General features: G+C 40.3%; 1 protein-coding gene across 1 annotated transcript in view; it reads left to right on the top strand.

Annotated features, from left to right (window-relative positions):
- hsf4 (heat shock transcription factor 4) overlaps positions 1–12,742 on the top strand; it is a 30,041-nt gene that overhangs the window by 11,781 nt on the left and 5,518 nt on the right. Inside the window, exons 4-11 of the mRNA XM_044194230.1 lie at positions 1,838–1,962; positions 4,147–4,222; positions 5,354–5,421; positions 6,688–6,787; positions 8,071–8,189; positions 8,467–8,697; positions 8,863–8,980; positions 9,275–9,340. Of these exons, the coding sequence (XP_044050165.1) occupies positions 1,838–1,962; positions 4,147–4,222; positions 5,354–5,421; positions 6,688–6,787; positions 8,071–8,189; positions 8,467–8,697; positions 8,863–8,980; positions 9,275–9,340 (903 nt within the window). The remainder of the gene's footprint in view (positions 1–1,837; positions 1,963–4,146; positions 4,223–5,353; positions 5,422–6,687; positions 6,788–8,070; positions 8,190–8,466; positions 8,698–8,862; positions 8,981–9,274; positions 9,341–12,742) is intronic.

Below are 12,742 nucleotides of genomic sequence, written 5' to 3'. Positions count from 1 at the left end.
ATGCGTCTTTGTGTGTGGATCCTGTTTTACTACAGCATTGGAGGCCACATTTCCACTGTCTCCTCTGTAACAGCATCCATCTGTGAACAGGACCACCTCTGGGCTTTGTAGAGCAACACACTTTCTGTGTCTTTTCACACCTCTCCACATGTTCTTCTAATGTCAACACAATGGAAGGGGGCTGAGATGCAACCGGCTCGTCACTTACTATGTTAACACAATATATTCGTAAGACACAGTTGGCAATCTACCTTGGGGGCGTGATACCTCTCCCCAGTCACTCATGTCCATGAGAACAACTCAACATGATACTGTGCAATTTCACAAATTCACCAATATCGTGATTTTCAACACTGCATTTTAAAACACACAGCAAGTTTCAACACACGCAACTATATTAAGATTCACACTATTTTATCATAAAGTCTATTTAAATTTCACAATTTATTTATTATTATTTTATCTTATTATTACTATTCTATTTAGTTTTACTTGCTTTTATAGTGATATCACTTAATTCCCAAATGTAATTGTTCACTTTTTCTCAAAAAAGCATACTTTAAATTTTTTTCTAGTGCTCCTTTTAAGTTTTTTTTTTTTCATAGGTTTCACATTTATTCCCCTTTGTCTTCCCCTTAACAGCCAGTCAGTTTGTATGGAGTTCACCCGAGCAACTGACCCAACCAGTAAGACTTGTTACTGGTTACTCGTTTGCGTTATCACCGCTAGGTTTCCACAGACAAACAGTTTCATTAACACCGCTAGATTTCCACTGTTTGCTGTCTTAGTGAGACACTGTTACCAACTATCTGTAATTGTCTCAACCCGTAAGACTCTGTTTGTGTTAACACCGCTAGGTTTCCACTGTTTGCTGTCTTAATGACACTCTTAATGTCTACCTCCCATACATTAATGACACATGCACACAATATTATTATACACACAAATCCCCAGATAAGGCATTAATGTCTCTCACTCTTAGGGACTCTAACCCTATTTTCTGTGCTTTGTGATAAAATTCACGGGACGCCAACCCTCATGGACTCTAACCCTGTTTCTTAGGGACTCTAACCCTATTTTTTGGTACTTTGGTCTCCAACCCTTAGGGACTCTAATCCTATTTTGGCTTTAGCTTTTGATTCTCCATTTCTGGAGATACACAGAAACTCTCCTGTTTCTGTGTATCAGTGTAAGTCTGTAGCAACAGCTAGTCAAATTCTTTCCTGCAGACAGCAGGTCTTCAGAACAACACCTTAAAATGTTAAGCCTCATGGCCTGTGTGTGTACAAGAGTTTCAACATGGTATTAATATAATAGGCAAGCAACCTTCGTTTAAGTTAATTCGCAAAAAAGTCAAGCTCGCGTGTCCAGCCCAAGGATTGGTACATGATGTCACCATCATACAGAAGTGCTTCTGTCAGAAGCACATGCATGTCTGTGTATGACAGTGGCGTCACTTACTGATCCTTAGCAGTTTTATTTCAGACCGCAGCAGAAAGCTACGCTGTGTTTTAGCTTCAGAAATGCTCAAGTTTACTCGAAATGCTTGGGGAGATGTAACGTTAGCTTGTGTGGATGCTACCGCAGTAAACAATACTTGTCCAATAAAAGAGCTAAGCTACTGAAAAGCTATTTGATTCAGAAAACAGCGGCACTGCTGAAAAAGCTAGTTTCTCTAGTCCCAACCTCACGTTGGCACTAGAGAAAAAAGCCATGCTGCTAGCATTGGTAAAAATTCCACTGAGGTCTCTGCTCACAAACACAGCAGGGGGAATGTGTGGTTGTATGTGCTGTATCTGAGTAAATTACTGAAGTAGGCTGTACTTTGTGTGTTCAGGTATCCATAGTGAAGAGTGAAGAGACCAAAGTTCGTCAGGAGGACCTCAGTAAACTGCTGTATGAAGTTCAGCTTCTCAGAACACAACAGGACAACATGGAGTGTCAGATGCAGGATATGAAACAGTAAGTAGAGAGCTTTTTTATGTGTGCCATGGCCCCACAGGAACTCAGCCCTCCAACAAAGTCCATCCCCATCTGCTGTTGATGTGTGACTGACACTAGCAGGGTAATGGTCTAATGTACACCAAGTTTGAGCATCAGTAACATGTTCACTTTTCATAATAGAGTTAACCTTAATCTCCCATGTCAATCGAGGTGAAATACTGTTTTGTTGGAGAAGTGAAGTCTTTGCTGGTTCAAATTCTTTGCTTAGCTGGGAAAACGATGATCATCGTACCTTTGAGCAACGTACTCAATCCACAACTGTTCCAGTGAAGTGAGCCAGCAGCCATCTGAACAGGACTACAATGGTTACTGGTGTGAAACAAGACTGGATTACCAACATGGCAAAGCGGGCAACTGCCCTAAGGCCCCAGATCTTCAGGGACCCACATCCAAATCCCACCTCCAATTTGTGTCAATTGGTTGTACATTATTTGGTTACTTGCAAATTTGTTTAGGAATTTGATTCAGTTCAAAATCGACTAACACAGGTCCTGCATTATTACGTTATCTTGAGGCCCTGTCTCGTAGAGGTGCCTAAAGTCTAGTTTTAAGCCCCCCAATACAGCCCCTTGTGTAGTTTTAACACTGTTTTCTTTCAGTGCGCCCACTCAATGGGAACTTGAAATTGACAGAGTACATACCCAATGCACAAGGCACAAAATATTTTACAAACAAAAAACTTGACAGTTAAAATTGTCCACTGAGTAATGACTTTGTAGCCTGACTATCACTACAACTTTGTAAGGTTAAATACCAATAAAAATTGCATGGCCTTAAAACTCAAAAATACAAAATGTTGTTCTATCTTTTGTTAAGAAAATACTGCCCCCTTCTTTTTTTTTTAACCACAGTGTAGGGGGAAAATGTGAGAAGAGCAATTGACCTGTATGTTATTCCTTTTGCTAAGTTGGAACAAGGCTATTGTTGCCGAAAATAGCTGCTGTGTGTCTATTGTGTGGTGGAGCTGCTTTGTGCTCAGTATTGTTTGCTAATGAGAGGAGAGAATGTTCACCTGCTCACCTGACTAACACACATACACACCAATAACGACATTCTTAGAAAGGATGACCAGATGTGTGCATGTACGGACAATGCTCTTAGAAAATATTCCACCACAGACTTTTGACTTGTGATGTTAATTGAAAATGCATGAAAATCTAAATCTACATACACATCTTGATGTACAATGCCAAAGTAGGTTTTTTTGTTTCTAGATTGCTTTAACTTACCCACACATCACAGTTTAAAGAGCAGAAGTGAAGGTTACATTTCATAAATGTAACCGTAGGTCTATGAACACAGCCTTCTCCCTCTAACAGAGCTTGTCAGGCTTAGCTCATCAGCTGTGTGCTGAAAATGTACATGTACACTCAGTCAATCAGAATGAGTCCTGAGAAGCGGACCCTGTTTACCATAGCTGAAAATCTGTCGCCATTTGGTTAAATTCCGTTTTAAATGAAAAATATGGCACCCTCGTGACAAACAAAGGAGGCGGAATGCATTGGCCAAAATGCAATCTCGGAACCCATCAGCTATCGCCTGATGGCGATTTAGCTTTTTATCAATCTCAGAACCCTAAAGATTAGATTTTTAAACATTTTTCTGCATTCAAATCATCATGAGACGATAGCCGTTGGGTTCTGAGATTGCCAATCGGACTGTAAACAATGACTGGCGCACAGAAGAGGAAGTCTTATCCAGATATCCGATGGGTACACCGGAAGCCTCGAAACATTGGCCGTTGTCCCCAGAGGCTAAATAGTCGTCAGTACTTTAGCTTTGTTTGTCCCAGCGGCAGCAGCAACAAACTGCACGTGGTGCGTCGCAAAGCGAAGTTCGGCCCTGTTCTCAGAACTGCCATCTTTTCCATACCATTGGAGTTTGCAGGCATGGTTTACAGACCACAATCTCTCTGCTCGAGAGGGGTGGCAGGAGGCTAATTAGAAAACTAGAGTAAATATTCGTAACTACCGTCCTATTTCACACAGGTTTCACCTTGCAAGATTAAAGGGGAATTTTTAACCAGTTGAAAATTAAAACAACTCTTACAACAAAACGAAATGTATACTAAACATGATTTTGTTTTCTCTGTTTCTCCTTTTGCTCTCCACCACCTCTGTCTATCATCTTCCTCCTTTGCAGGCAGAATGAAGTGTTGTGGAGAGAGGTGGTCTCACTGAGACAGAACCACACACAGCAACAGAAAGTCATGAACAAGGTCAGTCTGTGTGTGTGTGTGTGTGTGTGTGTGTGTTTGTATGCCATGAACAATAAGTCATTTGTGTCACAACACGACAATCATCGTGATAGAGCACAATTATTCATTGCAGTTTGCTGCGCGTTCTGTTGCTGAAACTGTCCCCGTAAATACATTACTTCGTCCGTGAACATGATTTCTGCCTAAGTCTCATCAGGTAGATTTTCATCGGCAATGGCAGTTGTCTCCCATGATCCCACGCTACTTCACAACCTCATCAAAGTCCGCCTTTTGTTATTGTTTTGATTGAGAGACCCCTAGCGACAGAAATTACATACTGTGCGTTTGAAGTTAATTACATTCTGATCTTGCTGATGTTTCTACTCCGCCTTTTACACCCTCACAAGTGAGATACTTTGGAGGAACTCTTACACTCAGTGGTGTAGTGTAGGGTGTGTGAGTTGCTGGATTGTATTTGTCGTCCTGGGATCTTGGTTGTTAATTAGGTTCACTGTGACATTCTTATCGCACACAAACGATATATTATTCTCATGTACTAAGCTAATCAACTTTGTTTAGAGGTGTGTTACATCATATGACCCAATATTCTTATTTAAAACATTTACGTTTTTTTTGCTATGCAGTGAAATTGCTCTCAGAGGGATAACATTGGTGGTGGAAAGTACCTAAATATATTTACTCAAGTGCACTTAGATTTTATGCTACTTTATACTTCTACTTCACTACTTTTCAAAGATCAAAAATTCAGCTGGCAGTTAGCTGCGACACTGTAAAAGTTTCTACGCTCAGAAATCCTGCTGCGATTCTTCGTATTGTACAAACTGTATATGTGAAATGTTCAAAATTGAAGTCATTTGTCATTTTTCAAGGTGTGTTTGGTTATACAACATATTACAACTACAGTGTATGATAGAATCCAAAAAAGGTTCAATATGTGTCAGGCCCTCACTTCACTTCACAAGATCACTAACATGTTTTGATAAGATGACACAGGGTAGGTAATGGGTCATGCAACTTACTTTCCTTTTCCTGCTTTTATGTTTCAATAAGGAAATTACAGGTCAGTGTATGTGTGTGTGTGTGTGAGGAGGAGGATGCTGATTCATGCTGTGCTTTTTCTCTCTTTGCCAGCTGATTCAGTTTCTGTTCAGCCAGATGCAGTCCAACACACCCAGCACTGTGGGTCTAAAGAGAAAGCTGTGAGTAAATGCATACACGCACGCATGCACACACACACACACACACACACACACACAAACGCACACAAACACACACAGTGGAGCAATCAACAAAAGTGAGACAAACAGGGCCACAGTGGGGCAGAGGGAAGGGCTGGCTCAGCTGACAAACTAAACAATCTAACTCAACAAGCGCTGTGAATGGAGACAAGTGCTGAATCAGTCAGTCAGACACACACACGTTCACACACAGTGAAGGCAGAGCAGAGTGCATGACCCTGCTACAGCCTGTGTGTGTAAAATGCTGGTTCAGCTTTGCTGCTGAGTGTGAACAAGGCCGACATGAGAAAGGAAAGGCACGCTGGAACACAAAAGTGCTATAGAAATGTGTATTTCAGTGTGTGCTACCTGGCAAATGTGCAATTTTGCCCCATGTTTTAATGATAGTCATGTATGGACTTCTGGCTTTAATATTCTCTGTGAATGTCCACCATCTGTGTTTAGCATCTACCCACTATCATGACTCACTCATCCCCTCACTCCCCCACCCCCCCAATTTCCTGTCACATCTCCACATCAACTACCTAAAAAGGCAAAGAGTGCTCCAAAAGTCTTAAAAAAACAAAGACAAAGACTCTACAGCCATGCCAGAGGGTGTATTTAGGCACAGTGGTGCTTTGAGCTAAATGCTAACATCAGCAGCAAATGCTAATATGTTCACATTGGCAATGATGCAGGTATTTTACCATTTCTAGAGCCATGGTGCTAGCGTGGCAAAAAATTGTATTCAAACTTATTCTCACTTATCTATCATGCTATCTAGAGGCATTTATGTATACCAACATACTTAGCTTTAATAATACAGTATGTCAGAAAATTTTAACTTAACAACTCTTAATTTGCAGTGTACAATTACCACAAAAACAAAAAAAGGAATCAGAAGGAGTTGATGACCTTTCACAAATGTTGTCATGCATTTGAAGTTATCAGCATAAGTAGTGATATACAGCAGTGTAGTCAAGTAGTTTTATACAGTAGACTATATGTAGTAGATGTAGAGTCCTTTCTAGAGTGAACATAAAAACATTTGTACCATTCAACACCTTCGAAACAGGAGAAATGCTAAAAGTAAACTGAACAGATGTCTGCCCAATGAAGTTTCCATATGTAACAGTTTCTACTAACTCATTAATTAGTACTCTGATAATGATGCCCTGCTGTGATTGACTGTGTATAGCTGTTATGACTCCAGATGCGTAACTGATTGAAAACGGATGTTCCCTTCAGACCCCTGATGTTGGATGATGGCTCTCCCAGCCCTCCTGCCTCCAAGTTCAGCCACAGTCACCCAATGGAGCCCATGCATGAGCCCTTCTACATCCAGTCGGTGAGAAAATCTGAAAATGATACCTAATGCGTTTACCACTTTGCTTCATGATTCCAAAAGTCCAGTAAGCATGTATTAAATTAGTAAAATTATCTTAATTTTGGTCTTTCCTAGAGTAGTAAAAAAATATGTATCTTTTCCAAAAATGAATCTCTTCTACAGTTATTAGTGCTCAATGACACATTTTGCTGGGGGCTTTAACGAGTAAACTACTGTGCTGCTGATTTTCCACAATCAGCACAAATGCGGTAAACATCAACTTTGAAGTTACTGACTGGCCTTTCTAAGTACTTGGCCTTGTTGGGATTTTAAATTTATCTTTGAAGCCAGTTGATTTAGCACACACCAGATCTAATACAGTAAGTAATCACTTTCTTCAGCAGTTCAAGACATTTATTTCGATGTAAATTTAAAGTGTACTTGAAACATGGCATATCCATTATATCATAGTGAATATATTATTTGGTCATAAATCTCCTTTAACATGCTGCCATCATGCTGTTATGTTATATCCCCACTAGAGGGAAGCAGTGCGCAGAGACAGATTTGGAGGCCTATAAATGTGATGTGTATGAGTGTACATTATTACAGGCTGTACGCACAAAAACCTTGGACTGAAGTGAATTGACTATTTTTGCATTGTAGTTTGTAAAGAATAGTCACACTAGGGAAACATGCTGCCCTGCAAAGGCAGAGAGCAGTCACTACAGTAACAGTGAAGTTGAGAAAGGCTGGCTGGGAAAGAGCTGAACAGATAGAAAGGTTGTAATAGCTTCATTTTATAAGGCTGTTTTTTTTTTTACTCCAAAATGTCACTAGCATGACCATACATGATACCTATTAGGATGCACATACTGCACTCTGCCGTTCGAACCTTCCAATAATGCAATGGGGAAATGCAGTACCTACAATCAAAGAGTGTTCTGTTCACTTTTTTGTCCTTTTAAACTAGTTTGTTTCAGAAAATAAACTATATTTTGTGTTAGTTATTTATAGTTTCATTAAGGCATTAAATGTATCTCTGTTTTGCTATGTATAAATATGAGATTTTAAAACTAGCTTAACCATACCAAATAAGTCAAAAGCTGAGATGCTGAGAAAAATATGTATTTACCCTGTTTTGTAGGGCAGTATAAGCCTACTGTAAATCAGGAATGTTACATTAACAACAACTTTATTAATTCTAAATGAGCAACATAGCGGGACCAAAGAGGGAAATGTTAGCAAAAGAGAAGACAGCCAAGAGCAAACACACATCACAGTCCTCTCCTCTTCTTCTTCAGCCATCCAGTGATACTGCTTCTTGCTCTGCCAGTGGGCTGACAGGAGGACCAGTCATATCTGATGTTACTGACATGTCTCAGGCCACCATGACCCTCCAGATGCAGCCTGAAGAGACCAGGTGCGTGATGCGTTATAATAACATTATTATTTCACATTATAAAGGTCTACCATCAGCTCTACATCTATTGCAGCATCTAAAAACCATGTTTTTCCTAGATAATTGTGAAAGAGATGGATATTGGATCATAAAATGTTTATCGTAGACAATGTGTAATATGAAACAACTTTCTCAAAATGCATTGTCTGTCTTGTGAAAGTGAATGTTTTTTTGGCCCACCTTATGCTACTGGTAGTTAGCACTACCTTTGACTCAAAGTGTTTGTCTCTACCAACAGGGAGAAGTGCATGATGCTCATCAAAGAGGAGCCTGTGAGTCCAGGAGTGAGAGGAGGAGGGAAAGGAGGCAGTATAGGGGGAGGAGAGGCCGTAGCGTTGACCTCCTCCTGTGAGGTGTGCTCCTCAGAACCTCCTGTCCTCCCCGTCGCAATGGTCCAGTCTGTTCTGGAGGGGAGGGGCTCTGTGGCCTCTATGGTGGAGAGGAGGAGTAAGAGACCTGCCTTGGACAGGTTGGTGCTCACACAAGATCCCAGGTGGACACCCACATAGAGAATGCAATGTACACACAGACAGTTGCACAGACACAAAACTGCACACTGCAAATAGTGAGCAAATGACCCTGTGTGTCTGTGTTTACATATTACGTATTTGTGTGTGTATGTGTGTGTGTTCAGAGTGGAGGTTTCAGATGCAGTGGAGAATGTGGATATGAGCCTGGAGGAGCTGCAGCAGCTGTTGCTCAGGAGCCATCAGCAGAGTACTGTGGAAGCTGGGACCAGCGGTGTTATGGATGTCAGTAGATCTGTACTGTACATAGACGCACATATAGTAACACACTGACAGACAACTTGTTTAAGTGCACATAGATTCTGATATGTCTGATACTTGAAATTTCAAAGTGGTAGTTGTATCTGTCACTGCTTACACAGTACACAGTGGCAAATGACTGGAACTATTCCTTCATACTGACCTGCATGAATACATTTTTCCTCACTCATGTCTCTCTCTCTCTCTCTCTCTCTCTCTCTCTCTCTCTCTCTCTCTCTCTCGCTCTCTCTCTACCTCACTCTCTCTCTCGCTGTGTAGCCCTTCAGTTTAAGCCTGCCTCTGACTGAGTGGAACTTCACAGAGATGGAGTCCAACCTCAAATCAGTAAGTCATATAGTGTGATGACTGTGTATAGATAACACGTGAACAGAGCTTTCCTACTCAGGAGTAACCACCTGCTCCTATAATCATGTAATAAGATGAACTACTTTCTTATCATCCCAAGATGCACGCTTTCTTATTACATTGCTTATTGATAATAGAGGATTATAACAACAATATCAAGGAGGGGTAAGGGTTAAACTAAGTGCTGTTAACCATTGGTTATTTGAAGGTTTTTTGAAGACTAGATGGGGACTGTCTTCTCCAGAAAATGTTCACTAGCAAAGGTGGAGGTAGATGGATGCTGCATTAACTGATTTTGTTGGCCACTCAGGGGCACTGCAACATGCTGTAAACACCACATTGACATCACCTTATAAAGTTGATATGGTGAACTTGTTGCAAACAGTTTCCCTTTTACACATCCAGCAGACACAGAGCAACATTAGCATTCATTTGGAGTTTTGTTTTTGCTCTGTTTTGGTGTCCAATATTTTTCTCTTTAGCTGCTAGATGTTCACCAACTTTGGAATAGTGGAAAAGTTGAATAACGATTCTACACAAAACTCATAAAAGAGTCAGTTCTAAAGCTGGGGCTGAAGATCAAAATGTCCAATGTGACTCTTAGATTCAGGATCCGGTACAATACAAACAGGGGCACAGCCCCCCCATCTTCACAGTTTGTATCTCCAATATCAGAGAGCCCACTGCTAAACCTCCATGCTAGCAAAGTAATCCTTAAGTCCAATTTTCTGACCACCTTGCATTGAATAAACAGGATGGTGAGGCTGTTCAATCTGTCTTGACAGAGCTCCCTCACCACCAGCAACTTTTGCAGGAAGAGTACAAAACAGCCTAATAGTATACAGTACCTCTCCAAAAATGCTTTGCACCTGCATTTTAAAGATTGCATTGAACAGCTGAAGTGGAGAGAAGTTAGGTGGGAAATTGGTGCCATGAAATGATAAATGATGAAACTAGTTTCAAATCATTGAATACTCTCTTGAACTCATCTTCGGCCGTCTCATCATGAAAATGTTTTTTTTTCCTGTGATGGCTCGTGTGTTGTGGAAGTGCCGTGCAACACATGTCTCATTTGTCACAAGGGTGTCTTCTTTATCAAGACAAATATTTGCTGGAATATTTGGAGAATATTTCTGTCAGTGCACTGCAATACTTTGAGCCAAACTGTAAGGATAACAACTGCATTAAAAGACATGAAGTATTAACCTATTTGTTTCTTATCTTGCTTCACTTGTTTGACTGCATGAAGTGAAGATGCTGTTTAAGAGGTCACCAGGAAACTCCATAACTAGTCATTTTTACAGTGTATGAATTAAACAATATACAACGTGATAAATAGTGAGCTTCATGCCAGACAAGTCTTTTTTGTTGTTTTTCTTTACCTCAAAAAGAGCCAGACTAGGTGTTTCCCCCTAATTCCAGTCTTTATGCTACTCAAAGCTAATTGCCTCCTGTCTGTAGCTGCGTAGTCGACAGACTAACATGAGAGTAGTTCTTCTCATCTAATTCTTGGCAAGAAAGTGAATACGTGCTTTTCCCAAAATGCCAAACTATTAATTTAAGGATATGACAGGCGCAAGGTAAGTAAGTGCGCAGAGGGTTTTCTGGTACCATTTTCTAATAAGGAACCCTATATAAAGGGTTTATAATTTGCAACTAATTACTTCATTAATCTCTGGAAATTATTTACTGTATTGAAGTTTGATTGATCGGCTACAAGCCATAAGAGCAACATTTGGGTTGGCAGGTTGTGAAATATCTCTCTTGCTGGTGAGTCATTAATAAAATATGATATCTGATCAAGTAACAGGCATTAAATGTTCATGAGTGTCTCACCTTCTAATAGGCCATTAAGTCTGCTGTTATAAATGTTAAGAAGTCAATGATAAAGGGTATTAAACATCACTTCTGCAGTTTCTAATAAGTCTGCAGTTAGTCATAAATAGTTAATAAATGGATTGCAAACTTATCAGATCCTGGGGGTGATTTTCCTGTATCATACCCTTGCCTTCTGCAGGGCCATACCCCTGTCATGTAATATATATAGTAACTGCCTGCTTTTTCACGAAAGTCTTAAAATTCCCCAAACTGTTCATTAATCTTTCATTTATCCTTTTCTTCATCATAGTGCACATATCTGACCAGTAGAACATTTTGCTATATGGAAGAAGCTGATTTTAGAGCTTCCTTCCACATACTTCGTTGAGCTCTGGTATCAGAGTTGAGATAATAGCAAAGTCTTTCTTTTTTATGCCTTTTTATGCACTTGTGCTTCTTTAAAAGTGGGTAGCATATCAACAGCTCTTGCGTACCTAGAAAAAGTCATTATCATCCATCATCCAGAGCTGTAGTTATCCTTTTAAGGCAGATTTCTTGATGAGTGGTATAATATCACATCTAAAAGAGAGCCCATTTCGCCTCTGTTTGTTTTTGCTTGTGCAGTTGACAGTCAATATGACTCCCAGTAATTACAGACTGCTGCAGGTTTTTCCACTTCCAGTTACAGTCTGTGTGTGCCTTGTTTGCCTCGTGTTCTGGTAATTTATCATACGTTCTGTGCCACTTACCCAAGCACATTCTGTAACCGTCTTTCAGAGCCTCTGCGCTACTTGAAGATCTTTTTTACTCATGAGGGAAAATCTGATATGGGAGGCAATGCATTGGCGCTTTCACTGAATATGTTCCAGTCACATTACTTCTTCCTCTTTCCTTTGGCTGACTTTATGCACTGAATATGACTCAAGAAATGACTTGCCTTCACAATGCTCAGGCTTTGCTGTGTTAGGTCTGTCTGTCAAGTGGTTCATTCATAGTCATATTTATCACTATCTTCTATTCTCTGGCCACAGTCAACAGACAAATCACAATATTCCTCTTTTTCATTACTCTCTCTTTAACCCACTTCGTCCATGTTCCTTTCTCTCTCTCTCTCTCTATCTATCTATCTATCTATCTATCTATCTATCTATCTATCTATCTATCTATCTATCTATCTATCTATCTATCTATCTATCTATCTATCTATCTATCTATCTATCTATCTATCTATCTATCTATCTATCCTCAGCTTCTCCATTACTGCTGCTGTTTCTCTTCCACCGCATCTTCCTCTCTGCTGCCTGACCGGGCTACGCTTCCTTCAGAGACCCCAGGCACTGCAGAGCAGATATACACAGCGAGAACTGTTATGTAGCTTAACAGAAGCACTTTAATGCAAAAGGATGTGGTGGTTTAAAAGAATGGAGTAATTCGAATTTGTATGTGCTTTAAGAACAGCCATCCAGTCTTTGTGGGTTTGAATCATCCTTGACCACATAGTCAGATGACCACAACCAGGGCTCACCTCTTATATTAGCAACAAAGCACAGCAACAAGCGCTAC

This window comes from Siniperca chuatsi, linkage group LG4 (genome assembly GCF_020085105.1).
Source record: "Siniperca chuatsi isolate FFG_IHB_CAS linkage group LG4, ASM2008510v1, whole genome shotgun sequence".
In the NCBI taxonomy this organism is placed as follows: Eukaryota; Metazoa; Chordata; class Actinopteri; order Centrarchiformes; family Sinipercidae; genus Siniperca; species Siniperca chuatsi.
This window is presented reverse-complemented; position numbering and strand designations above follow the sequence as displayed.